General features: G+C 36.4%; 2 protein-coding genes across 5 annotated transcripts in view; one reads left to right on the top strand and one right to left on the bottom strand.

The window, feature by feature from the left end:
- LOC127661012 (DNA-binding protein Ikaros-like) lies at positions 1-26,502 on the bottom strand. 4 transcript variants are annotated; one of them, XM_052151544.1, is made up of 8 exons: positions 26,205-26,502; positions 19,654-19,707; positions 17,375-17,494; positions 6,451-6,723; positions 3,339-3,506; positions 2,938-3,063; positions 2,322-2,447; positions 1-1,518 (listed from the first exon to the last, which is right to left on the bottom strand). In XM_052151544.1, exons 1-8 carry the CDS (start codon positions 26,500-26,502, stop codon positions 803-805), a joined length of 1,881 nt encoding a protein of 626 aa, XP_052007504.1. In that variant the 3' UTR covers positions 1-802. The 4 variants fall into 4 exon arrangements, with proteins under 4 accessions (XP_052007504.1, XP_052007505.1, XP_052007506.1 ...); XM_052151545.1 differs by lacking the exon at positions 2,322-2,447; XM_052151546.1 differs by lacking the exon at positions 6,451-6,723.
- The window catches only part of LOC127661011 (kinesin light chain 1-like), a 293,422-nt gene that overhangs the window by 83,041 nt on the left and 183,162 nt on the right, over positions 1-27,219 (top strand). The window lies entirely within an intron of this gene.

Genomic DNA, 27,219 nt, shown 5'->3' with positions numbered 1-27,219 from the left:
ATATATATTCTAGGATGTTGATGTTAATATATACGTAAAATGCTGTCAATCTGTATACCGTTAAATAAAAATAAAACAAGTAGAAAAGCTGTGAAATAACAACATATCATTTATAATGCAAACATTGTTGTCATACATTTGGTTCAGTATCATACATAACGTATAGGAGCATTTCAAAAGAGTGTCATGTATATGCATGGAAATGGAAAACTCGATATACTTTAACTTGAATAAATTATAAAATGTTATGAACTTGTTGAGACTGCTTAGATAATATAAAAAATATATTAAAATTAAGTTGATGACAAAAACAATATACGGTTTTCATAACAGTTTGAACACAGGGAACTGAGAGACATAGAAATGGATCAGATTACGTCACTACTGTTGCAAATAATTCTTTATAAATATATCACAGTGCTGTATAATAATTGTATATGTTGTATTTTTATTAGTTTTACTGTTTCTACTACTTTGTAACTTCAGGGCAGCTTAAAACACGTTATGAATGTCTTAAATGTGTAATTTCTATTTTCAGTTACAAGTCTTATTTTGGTTTACAAACTCACAGGTAACTCACACCACAGTATAAAAATAGACAAGACAGTGAAATATATACTGTATGTACATATGTCCAATCAACCAATGTAACATGAAACTTTAAAAAACAAATTCCAAACTTGCGTTCAGTGTTGATATAAAATTTGAAAGTGTGACAAGTTGAATTGTTTACTTAATGTGTGTGTATACATGTGTAGTCATGTATGAGTGTTGTGTATGCTCAATGTCCCTGTGTGTTAAATCAGAAGCGATGCTCTCCACGTGTGATGTGCGAAGAGAACTCGTAGCGGTCCTGGCTGCGATAACCACACAAGTTGCACTCGAAGGGGTCTCGGAAGCCATGGCAACCCATGTGGATGGTGTACATAACGTGGTCCAGGAACAAAACCCTGCAATGAATGCAGCGGTACGCCCTCACCTCTTCTTCTCCGCTCAGCACCTTAAACCCCTCCGATGCTGCCATGCTCAGATCGATACCTGCTGCCCGCAACGCCTCATAATGCCGCTGCTGCTCCTCTTTCACCACAGACAGACCTCCGTTCCGCATACCTGGAGCCATATGATTGGTCAGGTAGATGAGACCACCTGCAGTTGCCCCGGCTCCTCCAGCTGCCCGCTCCTCATTGTTGCTCTCTGTGTCAGTGGAGTCCTGGCCACTGTGGCTGGGGGAGCCGTCTTTCTCCACTGAGGCTGATTTGGACTTGGAGAGCAGAAGGAGGTGCTCCGCAGCACTGTCTTTAGCTGACACGCCATTACCTTCAACTGATTGTGTCTTGTGGAGATTGTAGATAGGGCTAACCACCATATCAGAGGAGCCAGGGGAGGTCTGAACCAGAGGCCGCAATGACTCAGCTCCCAGGTAACTAATAGCGCTGTTGATGGCCTGATCAATCACGTGAGGCTGCATAAGCTCCCCCGTGCCACTTTCAAATGAGAGCTCTGACAGACGATTCTCTCCTGTGGAAGAGAGAGATAAAAGCAAATGTTTAGCTGATTTAATTAGCATTACTTTTATGCTGCCTTTATGTTCTTTTTGGAGCTTGAAAGGTCTGGTCACCATTCACTTGCATTGTAAGGACCTACAGAGCTGAGATATTCTTCTAATAATCTTCTTTGTGTTTTGGAGAAGAAAGAAATTCATACACATCTGGGATTTATTAAATTATGAGAGAATGTTCATTTTTGGGTGAACTATCCCTTTAAAAAAACACAAAAATTACGAGATAGGCATAGAAATCAACACAAATTAAAGTAAAATATCAATTGGGTTTATTATAAGGATCATTGTGATAACAAATTAAATTTTTCTGATAGTGTTTCGTGACCGATTGCACTAGGCCCAGATAGAATCTGCAAAATGTATGATTTGGGATAGATATCTGCATAATGGAAATAAATATGGTTTTACCTAGCATAATAAAGTCAGCCAAATCGTTTATTAAACAAACACGCAAGGGGTGGGGGGATTTTATAAATCATGGCTTTTCAAATTCTGTGGAGTTCTGCAGGCACAGATTTCATGAGGGCATGTCAATTATTACAAAAGATTCAAATACAGTATTTAAATGAGACATCTTCAAACAATAAGCTTCCCTGTCATTGCACTGTCTCTGTAATTCCTGTTTTCAATTTCCATTTTTCTTCAGAGATATAAAGTAAATGTGTTAGGACAGTTCTCTCTAGTTGATCTGATTTGTAAAGTCTCTTTGCGCTTATAACTTCTGCTATGTACACAAAGAAAAGCAAACTTCAACTCTTACCCACAAACCTCTGTGGCATAGAGCTCTTACGCTTAGCTACATTGTTAGCTATCCTGTCTAGCACCAAGGCTCTCTCAGATGCAGGGATGTCTTCCCTCTGCTCATTCTGGCTGTTCTCTTCCTTCACTAAAAAAAGACAAAGAAATCATACATAAGATTCAAATACCCATATCTAACCTGAGCTCATCCTCTGAAAAAACAATCAAACAAAGCAAAAAAACGCAGGGTAAAAAGGAATAGGATAATCCGCCTTCAATCATTTTATTGAGATATGTCGTATTCTATCCTCTGCCTTGAAGGCAATATTTGGCCAGGGTCAACACAAAGGAATGGAAGGTAGTTGTACATCCACTATTTATTTAACTCAAATTTTGATCAATTATGGATTGTACTTTTATGGTATGGCAGCATTAAAAAAACATTTGATTCAGAGTAGATTAAAAGAAAGTATTACCCAGACACTTCCTTAAATATACTATACATATACATATAGATTTGAGCCATGACATGCAAACAAGGGGTCATGGGTCAGCCACATTTCCATCTGTATTTGCTAAAAAGGTCAGTCGAGCGCTCAACTGTGAGAGTATGAGAGAGTATTATGTTGTTTTCAGACCTGTATAAATGCTGTTCTGAAGGCCCATGCACTGTAGGTAGTTGTGACATCTCTCCTTGTGTTCCTCCAGCGAACTCCGCTGCTTGTAACTGCGCCCACAGTACGCGCACTTATGAGGTTTTCCGACTGTCAGTTTAAAATATAAACAACATTTGCTCAATCATACATAACATTTAACCATTGTTGTTATTTTATGATTTCTATGATTTCGATATTGTTAACATATGATTTCTGAAGTGGCTCATGTGATAAATGTTCTGATTTGACAATGGGAAGTTAAATAAAGTTTCTTTCATAACTCATCTGTGCAGGTTTGAGCTAAGATATTAAGGCAGACAGGCACATTACATGCTGTCTGAATCATCCCAGGTATCATATTAGGTGACAAGAGCATGAGTTACCTGAGTGAGTGCGCAGGTGACCGGTTAGGGCATCTCTACGGCGGCAAGCATAGTTACACAGGTGACATTTGAAGGGTTTCTCGCCAGAGTGGAGTTTGATGTGTCGGAGCAGGTTGCCTTTCTGGGTGAAGGATGCACCGCACTGGTTACACTGGAATGGCCTCTCCCCTGCAAGAAAGACAGACACCACATTACTTATATGCACCTTTAATTAGCATATTAAATTTTTTCTGTAGAAGTACAACAGGAAGTGCATTCTGCAAGTGAAGCGTGATGAATAAGGAACTGCATTTTTTCCATTTCATTGGTCTTTCAGTACATTCTACTTTTTGAGGGACTAAAGATGCAATGTAGTGGCCCGAAAAAGTATTTGCAACGTAAAATGTATGAGTGTTATTGCATTTGTTGACAAAGGGGCATTTATTTTTTAAAGATAGCATTCTTTCAAGCAAAACATTTAAAAAGACCCTCTGTCAGAAACACAACAGTTTTGGTGCTGCTTCTCCTGTAAACGCCCACTGTTATGATTGGCTCTCTGGCGGTCAGATGCAAATGTCAAACTCAGTGTGACATCACAATGTAGATAAATAGAGAACGAGACGTTTTAGCAGCTTGGTTTCAACAAATGCTCTTTTGGCAGTGAGGAGGAAGTTTTGAGTTCTGAAACTTACAGCATAATTTTACAGTAAATATGACCTATTATATGTCAAAATATCAAGGGGAAAAAAAAAAACATTTAGGCCACGTCCACACTAATCCGTTTATGATTGAAAAAGACATTTTCAGTTTTCTAATGTTATCATTTTGCACGTTATGCTGTTATACGAAACGCTTTCAAAAGTCTCAGTTTTCGTGGAGAAAATTACAGTTCTAGTGTGGGTGAGAAGTTTAAACGTAGCAAAATGAACAAAGTGTTTTCAAACTAAAATGTATTAGTGTAGATGTGGCCTTAGTGTGATAAAACGTCCACATGAAAATTGCCTCTAGTCCATCAGTAAATATTTTCACAAAGAAATGTAAGGGAAGAGTGATTGATTATTGTGCTTTTACGATTAAAATTTCTATGTTAGTTCAATGTTAGTTCACCTTTAGTTCTATCAAACTCTATTTCATTTGAAGTTAGGATGCCAATGACAAATAGACATGTAAATGGTGAGCATCTGTGAAAGCAAAGCATCGTCTTCTGTAGCGCTATTATGCTGTGAATGCAGGGTCACTGTCCTACATGGCTCCACAGCGTTGGTACATCCTCAACAACGCAGCACTTCGTGCCAAAGCTCAATCAAACATGCCAGAGGCATCTCGCACGTGAGCGCCGCTCTCTGCTTTGCACTCGCAGCCTTGCTCTACGTGCCGACTGGTGCCCTGATCGAACAAGAGGCTTTCTGACTCTGCCTGCCAGTTTCGTAATGCACCACTGCCTGGGTCAATTTGATCTGAAAATCTAATTTTTTCGTCTCCTTCAGCTCTAAAATAAGGGTGGCCCATCACAATGCAAATGCAGAGCTCATTTAAATAAAGTGAAGGAAACACTTTGTGTTTGAGAGCCAGTCTTCCTGATCAGCGCCCCTGGAAAAAAACAATATCCAGCTCCTCAAATCTTGTGGCATTATCAGAGAACGCTATTAATACGTCGCTCTCTTCAAAAGCCCTATAAAATAAGAGTCACCAGTGAAGCAGCAAAATGACGGAAAAAGAAACTCATTAAAAAGGCATTTCAGGAGCACGGAACCTCCTGTAAATGTTTTTATTTAAATAGGAAGCACTTAATTATATCTTTTATTATACGTTCTTTTCTGAATTTACATTAGCCCGCTGTTCCTTTCTTCTATCTTGAGTTTCATTAGTTTGTCAAGTGCTGAAGTTAAATGCCTTTTTGAAAAATGTTCTCACCCTCTGGTTTGAGTTCATTACAATGGAATATCAATTTGAGAAATGGAGAAAATAAGTAATGCTGAAATAATTGTCATTTGAGAGAGACCTTTTCTTGGTTAGTTGTTGCTGTTGGACTGTTTATGTTTGATTTGGACTATCATAAAGAAAACTAAACTAAAAAACGGAATGTCTGATTTTATGTCCTCTTTTAAACTAAACTTAAATCTCTTTCCTGTATCCATCTTAAAGGAATATTCCAGGTTTATTACACTTTAAGCTCCATCGACAGCAAAAAAAAAGCAAAAATCGAGGTCACCGTGAGTCACTTGCAATGGAAGTGAATGGGATCCATTTTTGGATGGTTTAAAGGCTTGTATATAATTTGAGCTGTAAAGTTGTTTAAATCATCATTTTTACTGTCGATATAAGGTTAGCAGCATTAAGTAATGGCACAGAAATGGTAAAATTGGTTATAACTTTACACAGAAAAGGCTAGTAAGTGATTTCATCACACTAAAATGATGTTAACATGCATATTGTTTATGTCTTGTGGTTATACTTTGGAAAGATTTAGTATTTTAATGTTTACAGATTGGCCGCATTTACTTCCATTGTACGTGCCTCAATGTTACCCAGATTGTTTCTTTTTTTGAAGTTGAAATTTTTATGGTAATTAACGTTATGTCACAAATGCTGTCAATTTTGCTCAACTACTGAACCCGGAATATTCATTTAAGTCAAAAACGCACACATCTAATAATTCAACATTTGATGATCAAAATGAATATATAACCACAGATACATACAAACAGACAGTGGACATTATCATCAAATTGTCAACAGCGCTTTTGCAACATGCTGTAATGTTATAAAACCACATCGTAAACACCTATGCAAGTATTGTGCTACCATTATAACTGAAATATCCATCAACCCAATATTCTCAGATTGATCATTTACATCAATTTGCAGTTTTAACAGTCCAGTCTATTCAAGACATGTCATGCAAAACTATTCCAGAGTTTTTTTACATTTTTTATTTACCTGCTCTGGCTTCTGATGATGGTATGGTTATATCTAAAAGACAGAGCTAGCATCTATACTCTGATCTTTTTGTGTCACTCTCTTACCGCTGTGTCTCTTTCTATGTGCAGATCAACCTACCCAGCCCTGCACCCTGTGAGCTGAAGCTTTACTCTAGCCGTGGGTGATAGTATAAGGAGGCAGTTGTGCTTACCAGTGTGACTTCGCTTGTGCACCATCAGCACATTGGGCCCAATGCAAACTATCCCACAGATATCGCACTTCAGCTTCCCGTTGGGGAGGCGGATGCCTCCGGCCATGGGGTAGGTGGCCGGCTTGCTGTCAGAGCCTGTGTGGGAGCCATTCACTTTGGCCCCCGAGTCATCGATTATGCGCAAGTCCTCAGCTGCACATTCCTCCTCTCCATTCATCTCACAGGAAAGCCCGTTCTCCTCGTCACTCCGAGCCTCAACTTTTATATTGCAGGCTGGAAAAGAGGGTAGTGGGCCCGTTAAGTAAAGTGCCAGGCTGGGTGGTTATTCTCTCTGACTCTGTAACTAACACTGCCATCTATAGCATGATATCTTAATATTTTGGATGTTCTACAGTGCACCTGCAGAGCAACTATTTCTATTTTCTTTCTCTCAACTTTCAGTTACCATTTAACAAGGAATAGGCAAGACATACATTTTTATTGCATTAAAGATAAACACATGTTTGGAAAATCCATTTGACATTAGAGAACTTTTAACTGCTTTAATAAGTTAAATATCTTCTTTAGATAGTTATATGTGTTATGTATGATGGAAATAAAATGATAGGGATAAGTGTCAGCATCTGTTTACGCAATGACCTGGTGAAAGCTCCCACCTTCCATTAAAGAAAAGAAAACTCGATATTCCAGTTATATATACTATTCCAGAATAGTGTTAAAGTTTTAGATATGCTCATATTTTAGGCTTTGGTTCTGTGAAAATAAAATGTTGCATCAGAGCTATTTTGCCATTGTCATGACACTCAGCCATGCATCTAGCTTCCTGCGAGCAGAGTTTTAAAAGTTTGAAGCCAAAAAATAGATAGAATACTTAAGACTGAACATATCTACAAAACAAAAAGGTTTGAACTGAGTGTGTACATTAAGGCTAAATTAATTTCAGGGGCAAAAATTATAATTCTCTCATTATATACTCAACCTTATGCTGTCTCAAACTTGTATGAATTTCGTTCTTCTTCTTCACACAAATGAAGATTTTTCAATGAATATGATGTATTTAAATACATAAAATGTAAAAGGAAGTCCATGCGACTTCAGTGGTTTAAACCATGTCTTCTGAAGCGATACGATCGGTTTTGGGTGAATAGACTAAAATGTAAGTGTGATTAAGTCTAATCAAGCTTCAAATCATTACAGAGCCAAGAAGACTGCAGATGTCAAGATTTATAGTGAAAAAGAAGTAACAGTTTGGTCTGTTCTCAACAGAAACCAATCACATCACTTCTGAATGTATAGATCTCCATCCAAATATATTTGTTTGTGTTCCGTAGAAGAAAGAAACTCGTAGGAGTTTGAGATGGCATAAAGGTGAGTAAATGATGAGAGAGTGATCATTTTTGGGTGAACTATTTCTTTAATGCTTAGTTTGTTCTAAATCCCTTATGTCAGAGGAATATCAATAAATTAATGCCTTGCAAATCTGTGAATTGCACCTCAAAACTACTTGATTCTCATTCCACTTTATGAACAATCAAATAATCCAGTCTTCTTTTACTAGGCTGCTCGCTCACAAATAAGGAAATCTAAACTCCAAGCACCATCTCATTCATCATCACACTTCTCTGAAACAAATGACTGATAAACAGGAAACAGGGACACAGGAAGCACTGTGAAACTGAGGACTCTCAGCGGTGTAAACCAGACCAACAAACCGTGGTAAACACACACACACACACACACACACACACACACACACACACACACACACACACACACACACACACACACACACACACACACACATGTTGTGTTTCCATGTTTTATGGGGACTTTCCATAGACATAATGGTTTTTATACTGTACAAACTTTATATTCTATCCCCTAAACCTAACCCTACCCCTAAACCTAACCCTCACAGAAAACTTTCTGCATTTTTACCTTTTCAAAAAACATAATTTAGTATGATTTATAAGCTGTTTTCCTCATGGGGACCGACAAAATGTCCCCACAAGGTCAAACATTTCGGGTTTTACTATCCTTATGGGGACATTTGGTCCCCACAAAGTGATAAATACATGCTCACACACACACACACACACACACACACACACACACACACACACACACACACACACACACACACACACACAGAGCTATCATTATGAGGACTCTCCATAGACATAATGATTTTTATACAGTACAAACTATAGATTCTATCCCCTAACCCTAAACCTAACCCTCACAAAAAACTTTCTGCATTTTTACATTTTCAAAAAAACATTGTTTAGTATGTTTTTTAAATTATTTGAAATATGGGAACACTAGAAATGTCCTCATAAACAACATGTATTGCATAATATCCTTGTAATTACAAGTTTGTAACCTAAAACAAATTCTTAATAAACATCCCAAGCCCACACACACACACACACACACACACACAGAGAAGCAAAAAGAACATGAAAAGTATGGAACGTCCAATCATAAGCAAGATACTTTTTCAGCTACACCTTCAGCACAGTTAGACTCAGAAGTCAATGTAAAGGCCCTGTGGTTAGCAGGCTGTGGTGCCAGGCTGATTTCCCCATGCCCTTGCCTATGTTTGTATAGAGTCAAGAGGGAGAAGTAGAAATAATGAAATATGGGAATCTGAGGGAAAAGGGGAAGCTTCGGCACCCTAGCTGGCCCAACCGAAAAAAGGACAAGAGTTATGGAGAAGTGACAGAAAGGGAAGCACAGACAGGGAATTGTTTAGCACAACAAGTTAAACTTTTCTTTTTCATTTTCAACATTCAGACTACAGGGATCAGCAACTGAAGCACATGATCAGGTTATTCTAGGATATACACATTCTTGCTACTGTTTTTCCAAAATAACTTTGGAATTATTGTCTTGATTTTTACAGCAAGTGAGAAAGATCTACAACTAGACCTATTTTTCTTGATCTATAACATAATTTATTAGGTCAAGTCATTTTTAATTTGTATAGCTCTTTGCAAAATACAAATCTTTACAAAACGTAAAGTCAACATGAAATCAAAATGAACTCAAGTTATTTTCTTAATGCATGTTCCCTGGTCTCACTCTTTACATTTTCATTTGTGCACATTACAGTATTCCCAATAAAAAGTGTCTTCATAATCTTTCATAAAAATGTAATTACTTGCTCTGCTTCTAAAATGACATTCTGTTTAATCTGTTGTCACAAACCCCTTGTGTGCAACACCTACTTTTAATGATCCAATAAATTCCCATTGTAAAAGTCCCCACCAACATTTTTTCTCATTTAATATCCTGTTTCATTTGGAAATATATTTGGAAACCCCAGACTGATCACACTGATAATTTGGCAACAGTAGTTTGAAATTTCTTCTGCTGAAAATGGTCTGTCCTTATTGACATTCAAACCACTGCCCTCAGTGGCCGGATCTGGAAGTTCTGATGTGGTGAAATGTTCACAGGTTGCGCCAAAAGCGATGATGTAGATTGTAGATGATGTAATATGGATAAAGGAATACATGTATTACAATCAACAGGAATGGATGTTTTATTATCTCATGAAATTCAAATGACCATGGCAACATTTTTGCAGACTAAAATTACTTGCTTCATTACAGGTTTGGCTGCAGTTTCCTAATGAAATGTCCAGCAGGGGTGCCAAAAGCAAGTGAAATGGTGTCGTAATCAGACAAAGTATTTAAGGTGAATATTAGATGGATGTTTGAATGAGTATAATGTACTGTACCTCCCTAACCTAAAACTCTATCATAAAACTAACCAATGGTGTCCTAAAAGATAACCAGTAATGTCTAAACCAATAATGTCTAAAAAGAACATTCGACATGAAAAGCATGCTGCAACCACGTCATTTTGTGTAGCTTCCATGGCACTTTTGCTTCAGATTTTCTTGGCTGGACTCGAGGCTCGGTTTCCGGGTCCAAAGTCAAACACTCTATTAGGTGAGCTATCGTGCAATTTAATCACATTCTAATAAGTGTGTAAATGTAGGTGGGTCTGTAATAAAAGCGATGAAATGTTTTGTTTTTCTAATGATGTGTTAGAGTAAAAGTGTTTTGATATAATAACATAGCAGTGTGTGTGAGTAAAAGTGTGAAAAATAAGTATTTTTAAAGTCATAAACAGCCTGTGCATCTGTGATTTGTGTGAAAGTCAATAAAACAATAAAAGGCCTCTAGTGTTCATGTCACCAAAAATCTCAAGCAAAACGTTGGTAGCGACACCTAAAAGTTAGAAAAAGTTTGTAAAACTGTAAATTTATTAACATTAATTCTATGAGACTAGGTTGTATTAATCCTACTCCCTAAACCAAGCCTCAACCCTAAACCTAACCATTAGTGGACTAAAATTTTAGAGCTTATTAACTCACCATTGTTTAAGTAAACACAATTACTTCCTGGCTTCCATGGTCCACAGTAGCACCACAGGAAGATGTTCACACACATCTATATTGATGCAAAAATGTCTGATGGGGGATGCCGCTTTTCAGTAATTCTAGAGATGGGGTCAATTTACAAGACCATTCTAAAGCAGCAGGTCGATTTCCCATGTGATCATGTTGGATTCCCTTAGATTGGCATCCAAATTTGGTGACAAAGTTTCTGTTGTCTGTCGTATTTCCAAGTGAAACAGGATATTTATTGAGAATAAAATGTTGAGCAAGACTTCATTTTATCAACCAAGATCTAACTGGATCATGAAAAGTAATTTCACGTTGACTTCATAGAAAGTTCATATGAATTTCAGTCTCAGTGTCTGGTGAATTGTAGCAGTTAATAGAACCTCTTTGTGTAAAACATAAAGTAAATACAGGAATGCAATCTCCCTTCCACACCCATAAAAAGATGTGTCTCTTCCTCTCACGCACACACAGATCCACTGACAACATTTCTGCTTATATGATACGATGATTTAACCAGTGAAATGTGACCTGTGTTTGGCAGAGGGAACTAGCCTTGTTGTCATGATATGGTCTCTCATGGAACTTTTGGGGAAGTTGTGACTAAACTAGGGATGGGAAGAGGAGCTTTTACTTTGTATAACGATTGTCACACATCCTAATTTACCCATTTTGGGAAGCAAGTGTTAAAAGCCACAGACAAAGACAAACAAATGAGCTGTACATAGAACAGAATGACATAACAGGCAGACCTCAGAACACTATCTCTCTGAAACTTTAAGAAACTAATTTTAAATGTAGATATTTTTTTCTGTCTACAGTAATAGACCCTTTAATATCTGAAGCAGCTTACTAGCAGGGACACTTTCTAAGCTAAAACCTGAATTTAGGGGGCATCAGGGCAATCATGCACCCATGTTTTGAACGGGCACTAGTTGTAGAACTGGGTCATTTATATATATTTAAATAAATGGCAACTGAACTTGACTGCCGATAATCATCATGCATTTTCATTGTATTGTATTTAAAATTCACTTGGCATGAATCTTTTGAAGGCCTCAATGTTGATAGGAAGGGATGTCAGTAAGTCTCTCTTTTGGGGTTTGAACCTATGACACTTGCCACTATGCTACCACTCTACACTGCCACAGACTGCATACTCACATTATCACATCAATGCACATTAACAAGTGAATTGTCACTGTTTGTAAAGCTAGTTAACAACACTTGTTTTTAGACTTTGTTCCAAAGCATTGAAAAAGACTGCGTGGATTATTCTGTGCTGCAGAGCTATATGCATGTTAACCGCCACTCCATTTTGTGTGGGCGAGAGTATGTGCTTGAGCATGCATGCATATGCATATGTGTGTCAGACTCGATAAAGAGAACCCTGCTTTAGCTCACATTTTTAGGAACTTGCTAGTGAAATGTTTGCCTCTGATATAGTGACTGGTTTAAGGCCCAGCCATCACCCTCATACAAATAAAAAGAGGATATGCACAATAGTTCAGGCCCCTTTCATCATGAAAACCTTCCTTCACCGTAGAGCATAATATGCCATGCAATGCGAGTATAGTTGGGAATCATTAAAAGTTTGACTTTAAAAAGTACTGGAACCAAATTACGTTTGGTTCCATTAGTGGCTCATGAACTTCGGCATTCTTCCACTGATGTGGATGGAACATCGCACTAAAATACTCTTGTGCTGTTTCCTGCAGTGATGCGGTAGTTCTACTGAATCTACAGCGCCACAGCGAAGGAAATTGTGTTTTACCTGAGTCTGAATTGAATGTGATGAAAGCGAATGACAGTTTGTCATTAAATAGACAACACTATTGCGATGTCCTTGCTGATTGCACGCAATGATAAACATACAGCGTGACCAGTAGTTTGATTCAGAGTTACTCCTATGTTTTAAATTGATTCTTTTTAATGAATCGGTCAAAATTATTGAGAAATAATATTATAGTATAGTATTGTTTTGTTTAGTATTTTTATTTAGCATATAATTAGAAGTCAGGACTAGGGTTGCAGCGGTATACCGGTTTCATGATATACCACGGTTTGAAAATTAACGGTTATCATATCATGTACATATGCTTATCTACGGTATTGAGAAAAAAATGCAACCGGACAGAGAATCTCACGTGCGCGTGAGCATCTCCTTTATTCCTTGTCTGCCTGTCAGACTCGTCAACATGCGACATGCACGTTATACTTGTGCAAATTGGAAATATTCCGCCTAACGTCTCGCTTTCTCCTTTGAACAAACTTAGCGATCTGTAGTGCAATATTCTCCTCAAGGAAAAGTGTTTTACGGCTACTCTGTGTCCATACTTGAGGCTGCTTGTGATGTTTAGGGCTAGTAATTTTGCTGTTAAACCTTCTCAGTGATTAAATTAAATATAAAAGTAGATCTCGGCATCATTGACACATGGAGGGGTAATCATTGACATGCGAGCAAAAGCAAGCCAGAGACGAATATGTAAATGTATTTTCGCCCGCTTTACATTAAAAGTTCTATACATTTTTATTTTTATTATTATTATTAAAACTGAATAATAAATTAACAGGGAAGTAGAGATGGCAAAATAAATTTATAATCTCTGCCTTTATTCAGTTTTTTAATGCCTGATAGAAAAGTATCTATCTTTGTAGAGCAATATAATACTTTAGGCAATTGCAGAATAGTCCCATCAGTCACAAATACGCTTTAGAAAATTGAGTACACAACTATTTCTGGGCTTAAAAGATACAAAAACCAAATCAATGCAGAACATTGTATCTCAAAAGTAATACAATGTGCCCCCCCCATGCACTACTTAAAGCCTGATGTGGCCCCTTTACCAAAATAGTTATAAATATTAATAATTACACACATCACCTTTACAAATTTGTTTCAGGATTTTACATGAGTAAAATAAGCTGTTATATTTTGACAAAATGTTTCAGTTTCATTTGAAATAATCTAAAAGGTATAATTTATTAGACCTCATTTTATATCAACAGTGGCAGTTTTAGTTAAAGTTTCAAGATGTGTTTCAGCTAGTATTTATTTTTCATAAATACTTTCATTTATTATTATTATTACTATTATTTAAGACTAGCACACTGACCTAACCATGGTAACGAGGAGCCTTTCCTTCTGTGTAATGTGTATAAATATGTAATATTAGGCAACAAACAGGATAATAATGGGCTCATATAAGTAAATATGCTCTTCAATTTTTAAAAGGGGGAGAGACAACTTCCTGTAGATTTTGTTGTTGACATCAACAAACATAATGTCACTTGATGCATGTCCTTGTACTGGAAAACCGTGAACAAAACTGTGCAACATAAAAGGAAATGCAATCCAGGATACATTAAATACAGGTTATGTTTAATCTATAGCAGGTCGACACTTGATTTCCAAAGTAAAATCTGGTCCTGAAGCAAAACCAGTTGAGAAGCACCGAGTTAAAGTACAGACAGGAGCAGTCTGGCCTCAATGTTGCGCACCTACAGAATATATTAACTGTTAATAATCATAGGACATTACCTCAAAAGATCACACAGCTGATGTTTTCATTTAGTAGTTCATTTAACATGCTATGATAACATGTAAACTAACATGCTTTAGTTATATAACATGTTAGTTACATTATATTTTTTTATCATGTTTAGAATTCTGTTTATTATAATTCTGTTAGCTTTCTTATTTTGTCTATTTATTTATTTTCAAAAGGGAGACTTTTTTTTACACATACTTCAATAAAATAAATGGTTTCAAGTTTCAATTATAATAAAGTGTTTGCTCAAAAATAAATAAATAAATAAAATAACCCTTCTGTTTTCACTGATAATACTAATTGTGTAATACCGTATACCGTGAAACCTGGATATTTTACCATTGCAATCCTAGTCTGGACCAATTAAAATGATGAAAAATTTGAAAAATAGAATAATTCAATTTTATATAATTCCCAAAAAGTCGGCCAACCTTAGAGCATATACTTCCAAAGACCACAGTTTCCCAGAAATGAATGTAGTTGGTGCCTTCTCTCATATTCTGACTGAAACACAGTATAAAAATCTATGAAAGTGCTTGTAGAGCAAATCTGGGTTGTTTGGCTCTTTCAGATTTGAATCTTTGATTTTAAATGCTATGCGAGCCCTAACTGTATAGGAGGTCATAATCTGTAGTTCTTTCAGTGTAGAAGACTCTATATGTTTTGTATGCCCACTATTCTATGTCTTCTCATACCATATAGCCACACGTCTGATCGCACACCGTCTTGCAGCTCTGCACAGTCGGCACAGATAACTGCAACTCCCTTGATACACTTCAGTCTTAATCAGAGAAAGCAATAATGCACTGTGAAGATATAACACTCACATCCTCTCACATACTGACTGATTATATCTTCAGGGACAACACACGCTCAGACGCACGTTAACTTACCTATCTTCATGACAAATGAAGGCCTTTCATAAACTATTGATTTTATATAAAGCTAATTACAATTACTATAGACTATCTCTAACACAAGGCCTCAGCCTACCCCTAAAAGAAAACTTGCATTATTAGAATAATAATAAAAAAAACATTTTATTTATGAACAATTTTTCCTAATGAGGATGTCTCCATATGTTATGGTTGTATGGGTGTTTTTGTCATGTTTGGTTAACTTCTGGGGAAGAATTTGTCCCCAAACTAAAGCTAAGTAACCCAACACACACCCACAAATACACATTCACACAAACTTTGCTAATGCAAGAGTTTTGGCATCTACATTTGAAGTTTAGTTTCCTGTTTCTCTTGAGTAGACTACAAAAAGAAAATACTTGAAAATCCTAAATGTCTCTAAACGATCAAGATCATTGCTCAGTGCAAAAAATAATAATAATACATTGTCTTTAAAGTTATGTATTTTGGATGGAAAATAACTGTAACACTCTGTGACTCTTGATTAGTTACATGTCATTTTAATACTCATATTAGTATTGACAATGTCACCCTGACTCTTCAAACACATGACTAATGAAGGGTTCTGTTGTTTTTAACAGACACGCAGAGAAATACAAACTCCATTACAGCGGAAAAACACGCTTTGACCATGCTTTAGCCTTCGCCTGCACTCTATGCCTCCCATCTATGATCTCTCACTTCATCTTTATCATCTTGCAAGGTTGTTTTTTCATTTGCAATTTTTTCTATGAGACAACATGTTCAGATGCTAATTGTAGATTGCAGTTTTGTGTTGCGTTATTTGCCTTAGTAACCTGGTCTGGATATGATGCATGGGGTGTACAGAAGTGTGTAAGAGTCAAACACGTTCTGTTAATTCAGTAGTCGTGTGAGGACTGCAGTAGTGCCATAAAGACATTTTAGATCATTTGGTTAATCATAGAAGTGTCACACATAAGGGAGATATGAAAGTGCTATTTTGATCATCATCACAATATTTTCACGAGAGTAAAGTATGGCTTTTGGAGTTGAATTTGAATGCGGGTAGGTGTGTGGATGTGTGTGAATATTTTGGCAGTTGAAGTGAAAGCATGGCATAGAGCGCAGGTGCAGGGTTGTGTGTTTTGTGTCTGCTTGCATTTGTTGCGATACTGCGCCTGTCTGGTGTTGCTCCTGAAATTTTTATCTCCCTGAGTGAGTGTTGAAACAGAGTTCAGGCAAGTTCTTCTTAGGAAACTATTGCACATCCTATTTCAGTTTCCTCTAACATCTTTATTTTTTCTCTCTCTCTCGCCCTCTCTCTCTCTCTCTCAGTCTCTTTCTTACTTTCAGTAGCTTCAAAGTGAGCGGGTCACACATTAAGTCCAAGTTAATCTGGAACTTCTGTAGGGGAAAATTCCAAACTAAAATACACCAAGATTTTAAAGAGGCCATCTGTTAACTTTTGGTTAGCCAAATTTATTCCCACCCATTTTTTTTGCCTTGGTTAACCCACTTTATGTTCACACTGCTAACACTAGTTATTAATAAAGACTAACTTAAGAAAGCATTTATTGAGAAAACATTGTATTTTCAAGAATGTTTTGTTTTTCATAAAATCATTTTGTCATATTTATTCTTTCCGGACAAATAGGAAATAGTGTCATATCCTCACAAACCATTTATTTTGGGTATAGTTGTTGGGTAATAAGGTAATTCTTCATATTCCATTTAGATTTTCAGTTACACAGTGTTGGGGAAGTTACTTAAAATAGTAATCTACTACAAATTACTAATTATTTCTTGAGTCTATTCGAAATGGGCACAATTTCATCATAAAAAGCCTTAATTAGAAACTTAATTCACAAAGTGAGAATGATCATTCTTGTGCACTCACTAGAGCCGTTACACATAATGCTCTACGTAAGAAACTGACTTTTTAATTTAGCTGTGTCAGGTTGAGTTTAAGGACTGCAATGGAAGCTTCATCTGACTGAACATTGCAAGTGTGCAACTCTGTGTGAATGTGGTAGTTCTGTGGTAGCATCCCAGCTTGGGCTTGTGCTGGTCTGACTCACCCAGTGGTTTGTCTGTGCGGTTGTTGTGTTGGAGGCCAGTGCTGGCTGACAGGTCTTCAGGGACAGGCATGGCCTCATCTTGGTCCTCTCCCCCCTCGTTGGCAGTAGGGCTGTCTGTTCCTGAGCAAAAAGTAGAGAACTTACCAAGAAAGATCCAGGCCCACTAGTTACATCCATTTTGCATTTAAATGTTTTAATGCACTTAAGAATGTACTTGGATCTCAGTGCTTTAGGTTGTATACTGACCCAGCACTGACATTCAATAGCACTAATGGATCCTTTTCACAGACTTTCATGACACATTTGTGCCTTATTTAGCAGCATAAATCTAGCAATCTTTTTATATTTTCAAGTGTAAATTTGTCACATCTTTCTTTGTGTTAGATTTTGGCATTATTTTAAAAAGAAAACTAGTCAACACTGCTGTGCTGGGGTTTCAAATACAGCCGCTGACAGTAAATTTGCCATCTTTCTCTCTTTCGGCTGCTTTAATCCATTTCTCTATTTTTTTCTCTTTTGGAAAGTTGTGGAAATGTAAAAGGGGTTTTTTCTTTTGTTGTTGGAGCAAATGGGGATGCAAAAATAATATTAACTGTGGTCCCCCATTCAACACTAAAATTTTACCCCGCTATAGATTACTTCTGCATTCAAAACACAGAAATATGAACAGGGTCCGTTATTACATAGCTTTTTTTTCTTTCTTTTTTCTGGAATACATGATTCTTATTGTTCAAAAGCTGCATTCTGTGGCCAAATATTATATATAATGACCACTAAACTGTATATTTTATCTCCAACACTGTGCTAGTTTCATGTCTCTTGTAGCACTTTGTGTTCTTTTTCTTTACGCACATAAAATAACTGAATTAAAAAAAAAATGTTGGTAACACTTTACAATAAGGATCCATTTGTAAACATTAGTTAACATTTATTAACATGAACGAACAATGAACAATACTTTTACAACATTTATTAAACTTTTTTAATGTTAATTTCACCATATATATATATATATATGCATTAACTAATGTTAACATTTATTTATTTGGTAATGTACTGTCAATATGGTCAAATATTGTAGAAGACTGGATGTTATTCTTTACCAGTGTTGGGTATAATCTGAGTGCAAAGTAATTAGTAACAGTAATCTAATTATTTTTTCTTCAAAAGTAGTGTAGTAAATTACAATTTAAATTATTGTAATCAGATTATTGTTACTTTACAGATTATTCAAGTTTCTTTTAAGTAAATTTCTTAGGTTACAAGTTATTATATTACAATAATATTTATGTAGAATACATAAAAAATAAGAATTGTGTTTTTATGGACATCTGTTTGTGTTTCTGTGGCATCTTAAACGTGCACTCAGCAATTTTTTCCTCATTACATTTTTTAACTTCTAAAGACATGAATTGTAATTTTGCAATATATGTAAGAAATAATGAGCACTCACATTAAAATGAAGACTGCAGTCATATCCGTAACCTTATAAAAGCTGTTTTATTCTACATGGAGAGGGTCGCACATGGGGGCTGCCATGTTAGAATCACATGACCAGCTGAATACTACTCGCTTAATCTCAGTAACTGACCTTATTACTATTTATAATATAATTATTATTATTGTTATTGGACACTTTTACTCATGGATTAAAATAATAATGGCTGCCTGTGAATACTAAATGTGTACAATGTCATCTGAAACTGAAAACTCTTGATTTTAAATGATGATGCATCCAAACCACTAGGTGTCAGTGTAAGTCCAAGATGACACAAAGACAAAAGTTACCGAGTGCACCTCAGTACAATGAAAGGTGGAAATATAGACAGTATTTAGAATTTGTTGAGCAGAAAAACAAACTTTTCAGTGATATTCATTTAGAAAGTAGCTTAAAAGCAAAGTAATTAGTATTGTGATTACCGTTCCCCTTAAGTAATCAATAAAGTAATCTGATTACAATTTTAGAGACGTAATTAGCTATCTGTAGTGGATTACTATTGTTTTAGTAATTTACCAAACACTGTCCCTTTCATATATCATTCTTCCCAATACAATAAATATGGAGCTCTCTTGTGTAAGTTCCATAACTTTACTTAGATATGAAATTGCAGACAGAGCACAAATGCTCACCGCATTCAGAGTGCGTTCCTTTTTCCATTTTTTCAGGAAAGGTGCATGTCTGGTGAGACAACAGTCAAAAGGATGTTTGTCTTTGCTTCACTGTTCTGACTGTCCACAACTCACAGTGGCTTTTGAGAGAGAGAAACCGTTTTTCTTACCTGCTATCTGGGATATTTCCTGGGCCTCCTCAGTCTCCATCCTGTGCAGGTATTCTAAAAGGAGCAAAAGTAAAAGAGAAAGACAATCATCAGCATTTGTCGCCTCAAATATAACCCTTCCGAGGAGAGGTGGTTGGTGATTATAGGAGAATTGCCCTCTCTTTGTGTATCTCCATCACCCTGGCCCAGAACAGCCCCATTCCAGCTGCATACACCCCTGTCTTCCACATTACATTACAAAGAACTACAGACATTTTCATTACCAGTCTGACAGACAGGGTGAATTGAGAGAATATGTTTGAGGACTACAGGACCATGGATGGGGTGGGGGAGACTCGAAAGTAGCAGGCTTTCAGACCACATTTGTTATTTATTGTTAATTTCCCACCACATAATCATCCAAAAATGCATACTGACTGCAGCAAAATTAAGCAGAAAATTAGATGGCCCTGGGTCATGGAGGATGCGGGTGTTTGGCATAGCCAGCTGATTGGCGCCCGTGTTCACACTAATTTACTGAGCATGCATGGGTGAGCCCGGCAGCTCAACTCTTTCTGTCTTTCTGTCTCTCTAGGTCTCTTTAACACACACACATGTGGATACACGAACAGAGGCAGACACACACAGAAACTAGGAGAGAAATGTAGGCATTGAAATAGACCCACCAAGACAGTGGGGTATCTATGCTCTTGTGACCAGGGGTTGTCAAGCTCCAAAAAGGACAAAAAAGCACCATAAAAGTATCATAAATTACATTTTATATTTAAAATGGTACGTTGTATTACACAAAATAACACAAAAGTATTTGCTGATGTGTTCCCCAGAAGAAAGGCAATCACATGGGTTTGGAATGGCATGAGGGTGTGTAAATGACAACAGAATTGTAATTGTGGTTAAAGTATTAAAGGAAGCAAGCGAAAGATAAAGAAAGCAGGTTTAACTGAGACCTGAAATGAATATATTAGGAAATAAGGAATAGCTTATCAGGAAATAACTAACTGAGACAGCGAGTAAAAGAATAGAACGAGAAGAAAATGGAAGAAAGAAGAAGTGTGATGCTGAGGGCCAGTGTAGGGGCCAAAATTACTTTTTTCTTTCTTCAGAAGGAGTCAGCCTTTTGAGTTGTGAGCACTTTGCCAGGCCAGGCCTGCATATCTGAGAAGTCACCAGCGCTCGTGGCCCCATTAATAATGTAGGGGTCACTTGGGCCCACAGCAGATGGGCACAACAGCCTCGGCCTCGCCGCTGCCTCTTCAAGACACTCCCGCTAGGGCCCCACGCCCAGCCTCACCAGCCACACAGGGAGAAGTGAAGTTCCTGAAAATAGCCAAGCATGCTGAAGAGAGCTCCTGGGAGAAGGGGAACCTAGGCCTTCCTGTTTTAATGACAGATGGCTCCACACATTTGGAACAAATAGTGGGAAACCAGCAGCCTACCGTCTGTCGCAATGCCCCATGTCTTCCTAGGGAATACGCTTCTCGGAAGACTTCTGACCAGTTCACACACCCAAAACCCTGGTGGGGACCAGTGCGTGATTGTGCGTGTGTCTGTGAGTGTGTGTGAAATGGAGAGGGTTAAAGGTCATTTGTGCACCGGATTGCAGGTTGTGGGTGATAAACTACGTGCAATTATTATTAAATTAATCTGAAGAGATATATGTTCTAATTAATTGTGTTATATCTATGTGAATCAATGTATGTTTTTTTTAAATATAAATTAAGCTTTTTATGAACATGTATGTGAATCAATTTTTTATTATTATAATTTTTTGGGGTTAAAATATATGACCTAGAAAGACACCAAATTTTCCTGTATATAAATATGTTGCAGGACGCAACACTTAATTTTCTTGTTCAGGTGACTTTGCTTAATTTGTTCTATTTGGTCTGTTCATCTTTTGTTATTAAAGCTGCTGCTTACTGCATAACTTAATGTTTGTCCCTCTTCTTTAATTTTCCCTTCATTTTCAGTAGTTAACTGTTGGATAAAATGTACTGTACCTAACATACCCAACGACTAACACAAAATAAGAGAACTAGCAAACTACAATTGTTAACTAATGTTAACAACTACAACTTTTGATTCTAAAAGTGTATTACTATATGTTGAAATTTACATTAACAAAGATTAATAAATGCTGCAAAGAAATTTAATTGTTAGTTCATTATATTTAAAGCATTAACTATTGTTAATAAATGGAACCTTATTGTAAAGTGTTACCCTACAATTTCTTGATTATTGCACATTTAAAATTAAATTTAATGCACATTTAAATGGCATTTTACCACACTTTTAGAACTTATTCTTAATTGCAAATTATCACAATAGCAATATCTCTGATATTGTGACATTTCACAAGGAAAAAACAGACCAGTTCCACTGTTACGAAGACCAAGAAGTTGCATATGGAACTTCACAGTGGCAGATCACATTGGCTAAAATGGGACATACTGAAATGGCAAAAGTTCTTTTCAGAACTTCACAGATTTAGCTCTATTTGACAGAGTGGCTACAAGGAAGGCAATTGGCCTCCTTGCCAGTTCCTTTCGACTGCTTTGGCTTTGCTTTTGACTTGTGAGAGCTTCTTGCCATCAAGAGCAAAATGTATGGGGTCAAATACAAGCAAGTTCTTGATGAGAATCTATTTCTTTAAGTATTCTGAAAGCCATTATTTACACATCAATATAATAAAAAATGTGTGACAGGACCTGGTACTTGCTCTCCACTAATGATCTTCAATGCATTTGATTGAAGAAAATATGCAAAAAGTCCTTTATTATGCTTTCGTAAGTTAAGAAAAATTATTTGTTCCATAAAAAGAAAATGCCATGGATAATTTGTGGAATTTACTGAGAAAAATAGGGAGAAAATCCATTTTTACATTTTGAATATTTTTGGAGGTAACATTAATAAAACCTAAAAAAACAAACAAACAAAAAAAAACCCAAGGGGGTGAATTCTTTCTAACATCACTGTATTTTTCCATACAGAGCACTAGCATACGTGTTTTGATGCTGTTTTAAAGGACGGAATGGTTGAGGTTAGAGTCTAATTTGCGTTGGGTTCAGGTTAGATGCTATGAATATGTGACACCCACCTCATTCGCTCTTGTTTGCTTGTGCACTTCACACCACAATCTAACCATTTTGTATCTATCCTTTTGAATGTTTATGCACTCATTTTTTGTTTTTTTTCATAACTGAGACGTGCAAACATGCTATGTGGCGTTGGGTGGGTGGTGGTATGGTATTCCCCTGCGCTCCATTTTTTGGGCAGATGTCAGAGGGGAAATAGTGTCGGTGTATTCAAAGAAGGGGAAGAAAAAGTCAAAATACTCTTTACTGATGAATATGAACGAGCTTCTTTACCATTCATAATACTTTATAATATACTGTATGACTGTTTAACTAGAGAAAAAGGCTCCAACCCTGATACACTGACACCTGAGGGCATGGTTTGGTTTAGTTTTGTAGTTTTTCTCCGATAGATAAATAAATATTTGAATGAAATGCTATGCTATTCCAGATGTGTAGTGGTAATACATGCTCTACTTTACTCCCTCATGTAAATAGCTTTCAAAACTGTTAATATGAGTAACCTGCACTTTCTGAATTTACTATACTATACTTAATTTTTTGTTACTATTTTTGTAATCTTTTTTCTGCAGTTCTTGCTTTTCTAGTCAAACCTCAGTATGTTTGTGGATGAGAGGACATTGGTCACAGTCAAGACAGGAGATTAGCATAGTCAAGCATATTATCTTAGCGGCAGGAAGAGCTTTGTGGGTTTTAAAACACCCTTAGTGTGTGTGTGTGTGTGTGTGTGTGTGTGTGTGTGTGTGTGTGTGTGTGTGTGTGTGTGTGTGTGTGTGTGTGTGTGTGTGTGTGTGTGTGTGTGTGTGTGAAAAGAAAGAGAGTGTAAAGGGTAGGAAAACAGATCTACGTGTGAAAAAAGTTTGAAAGATGGGTGGAGACTCAACACTGCAGAACCGTTAAACAGACGAAATGCCATAGCTGGCTTCAGAGCCATTCAAAGGTGAGCACGATTAACTAAAGCTGTACTTGCAACAAGTGAAATTTTATAATTTGACTCAGGGATGTTTACATGAATGACATCTTAATGTAATGAGTGAACAAAATATCTTCTATTAAGGTTGAATTTCAGTGGAATTGTTTGCTTTTACATAAAAACACCAATATTCTAAAGATTCTAAAAAATATTTTTTGTTTGTGCATAGAGTGAACATTATTGATTTATCCAATTTACTATTTGAGACAAACACATAGATGCAACATTCACAATTTGTTTTGATGGATGTTATCACATGTTAAGTCTTATTTACCTTCGGCTTTACCGATTAAATAATATAAAAAGTAAATAATAATAATTTCATAATTCATAATTTAATTGTTTATTTGGTCAGTTTTTAATCTTTTATAATGCATGGGACAAATGTAACTGGTTTCCAGCAGAATGTTTCGGTCCAAGCAGGTAATACTAAATTCATAAGCATTTTCACCACTTATTGTACATCACATCAACACCCCTTTCCCCCATTAGTTTCAATTGCTGTCTACTGTAATCAACCTGGGAAATAACTTTATTTCTGTTTATAAATAATATTCAAACAGTGACATCCCTAAAATAATTCCTTTCTTATTCAAAATTAAGCTTAGATAGGTTTACAAATATATATATATATATATATATATATATATATATATATATATATATATATATATATATATATATATATATATATATATATATATGTATATTAATTAATGTAATTTATGGTCCCAATGTACACAAACAAAATTTCATTACATTACATAAAATGGCACTCTTTGACAGTTTGTACATTGTTTAGCTTTTGTTAAATAGGACATCAATTGACTGGTCTGTCTTGCATCAGTGAGGATTTCATCACATTTGAGGGTGTAGGATGGAGAGATTGCTATCTGTCATAGATGATGTGCAGGAACTGCTTTCTGGGGCTTTCACAGAAATAATAGCTCACTTTAGAAGCCTCATTTACATTGGCCACACTTCACTACACGGCCATTGAGTGAAGTCATTTTATCAACTTCAAAATGTCGTCTCTCTCTCTTTCTCTATGTGCACATTTTAATTTGACACATTAAAGTGTAAAAAATGCTTAACACGTTTTAAAAAGCGCCTGAAACAAAGCTCAATAAATGTTATGAATATATATGGAGATATTAAAGATGGAAGAGAATTTTCCCAGACTGTACAATGCGATGGAGACATTACAAAAGTTAAAAAACATGTGATACAATTATTTTTAGGCTATGCTGTTTGTGCAAACCGACATTTATTCTTTATATGGTTCATCAAAGTTCTTGGAAAAAAATCGCAACTACAAGTTAAATACTGATACGTCCACAAAACGGTTATTGGTAACGGCTATACTTAATGAAAGCAAATTTGCTAGTTATTTTTTAGGACCCGTATAAAAGAAACTCAGCAAGTCTTCGTTTTTCTTTTCGTTTCTTAGTTAGAAAGTTTGTACATTGCGCTTCGTTGCGATCATTTAATTATGTCAAATAAATGTGCGAACTGTGTTCAGGTCTCTCACCGCGGTGTATTTTTACACAACTTCTCTCGTGTTGCCTCATATAACTTCTACTGTTAACATTTGAACTTGTAAATGAAACCAAACATGGATACAAAAGAGAAACTCAACTGGCGCATGAAAGTTGACCAAAACAATAAAAATAATAATAATAATAAAAAATAACATTACAAAAATAAAAAACTAGTATTTTTAACTAGGTATTAAAAAAAAGTATTTTTCGCCAGTTTCAACCCAAATATTATATTGTGAAAAACTTTTAAAAAAATATTTCTGAAACGTGCATAGCTGGATGGATACAAGTAACCTTTTCGACTTCATTTTGTGGCAGGCATATCAGTCTACCGATTAAATTCATGCGTTATTAAATAATTACTTTGTCAGTTTTCAGAAAATTGGGCAAAATTTGTGCTCAAAATTCCATATAGCTAAAACAGTGAGGAATTTGAATGCTGAGCAACAGGTGCGTAACCAGAAAAAAGTGAAAGTAAGTGATAAAATTGTATTCACACAAAATCTCCACATTTTAACAATACAAAAAATGTATAAACTTTCATTATTATTGAAATGGTTGGAAAAAATTCCACTAAGTTTGGGACAACGGGAAACTTTTTCCATGTGGAAAACAAAGGGGGAAAAGTTGATGAACCGAAAAAGAAAACCCTATCAGGTATATGTAAAAAAATAAATATTAAATTAAAAAATACTTGGGCAAATATAAAACGAAAACATCAAACGTTCGCGCGAAACGAACACGCCTTTCGACATTCAAGCGACCGCGCGCCTGAGAGGATTGAAGCGGCGCTCGTGCACCTGCTGCAGTGTTCAGGACAAAACATTTCCATTACGCCAGTAGTTCTCGCTCTCACCGTGGAAAATTCTTAACTGTTGCCAACTCTTTTATTTTACATGTATAATACCATTCACTTGGAAAGCGCTTTGAGCGTTAGTTTACCTGCTATTCCTTGAGTTTGCAGTATGAAGCTCTTCCAGCTGTCCCCCGCCGCTCCATGTGCAGAAGTTCTGAGCGCCGCGGCTGCACTATGGAACACTGCGCGCGGTCCCTCCCCTCTCCACTGCACTTCCTCCTTCCAGCCCAGCATTGCTCTGTCTATGTGATCGTACAAGGCATTTTGCAAGCTTTTATTCCAGAGGCCGATTCTGCTCGGGGAATCGAGGCAGCAGACCCTGGCACTTCGCTTTGTATCGTGCCAATAAAAGCTGACACCCAGTAGACCATCACTGGCAGCCATGCATGAGATGGGATGAGGCGGGCTAGGAGAGTGGACCGATCATTTCTTATTTATTTATTTCTCTCAGAGGGACAAGAGGGTCTCTTGTTTAGTGCGTGATCTCCCGTCACCTGTTTTCACCTGTTCAAATGAAAGAGTAGCCTACCTTTCTTAAATAAGAAGTGAAATTCTACCTATTTAAATGAGAAATGGAAAATTGTATTACATACAGTGATTTGTTAGGCTAATTCATTGCCCTAGGGGGTGCCTCTGCCATTTAAAATATATGTATATCCATACAATTCGTGCAAAATGTTATCTTTTGATATATTATGATCCTCTCTGCATGTGGAAGTGTTTATAAGCACCTGATAGTGTACTGGACATGAGTGGCACAAAACTGATATGTTATCTGCAAGGTTTTCAATTAGGTTTTTTGAAAACACATCTCAAGGCACAAAACGGATGTTGCTTTAGATGAAAGTTGTACATCCTGTCAGTTTCTAGGTTGTAGCTTCGTATGAATGACTCTTCATGTTCAAAAGCAGCACACAAATGTGCCCACTAAAGCAAGGCATGTAGCACCAAATTACCTGTTGGCGCAACAAGTTTTGCTATCTCTAAAATTCTTGAAAAATAAAGTCCAATTTGCTTTTTTGCTTTTCTTTAAAACATTTTTTTTTATCAATAATTACCTTTTCGAGCTTTGTGTCAGTGCAATCTGACCTGTTCAATATT

This window comes from Xyrauchen texanus, chromosome 20, assembly GCF_025860055.1.
Source record: "Xyrauchen texanus isolate HMW12.3.18 chromosome 20, RBS_HiC_50CHRs, whole genome shotgun sequence".
In the NCBI taxonomy this organism is placed as follows: domain Eukaryota; kingdom Metazoa; phylum Chordata; class Actinopteri; order Cypriniformes; family Catostomidae; genus Xyrauchen; species Xyrauchen texanus.
The sequence above is the reverse complement of the archived record's forward strand: the minus strand, read 5'-3'. Positions and strand labels throughout refer to the sequence as shown.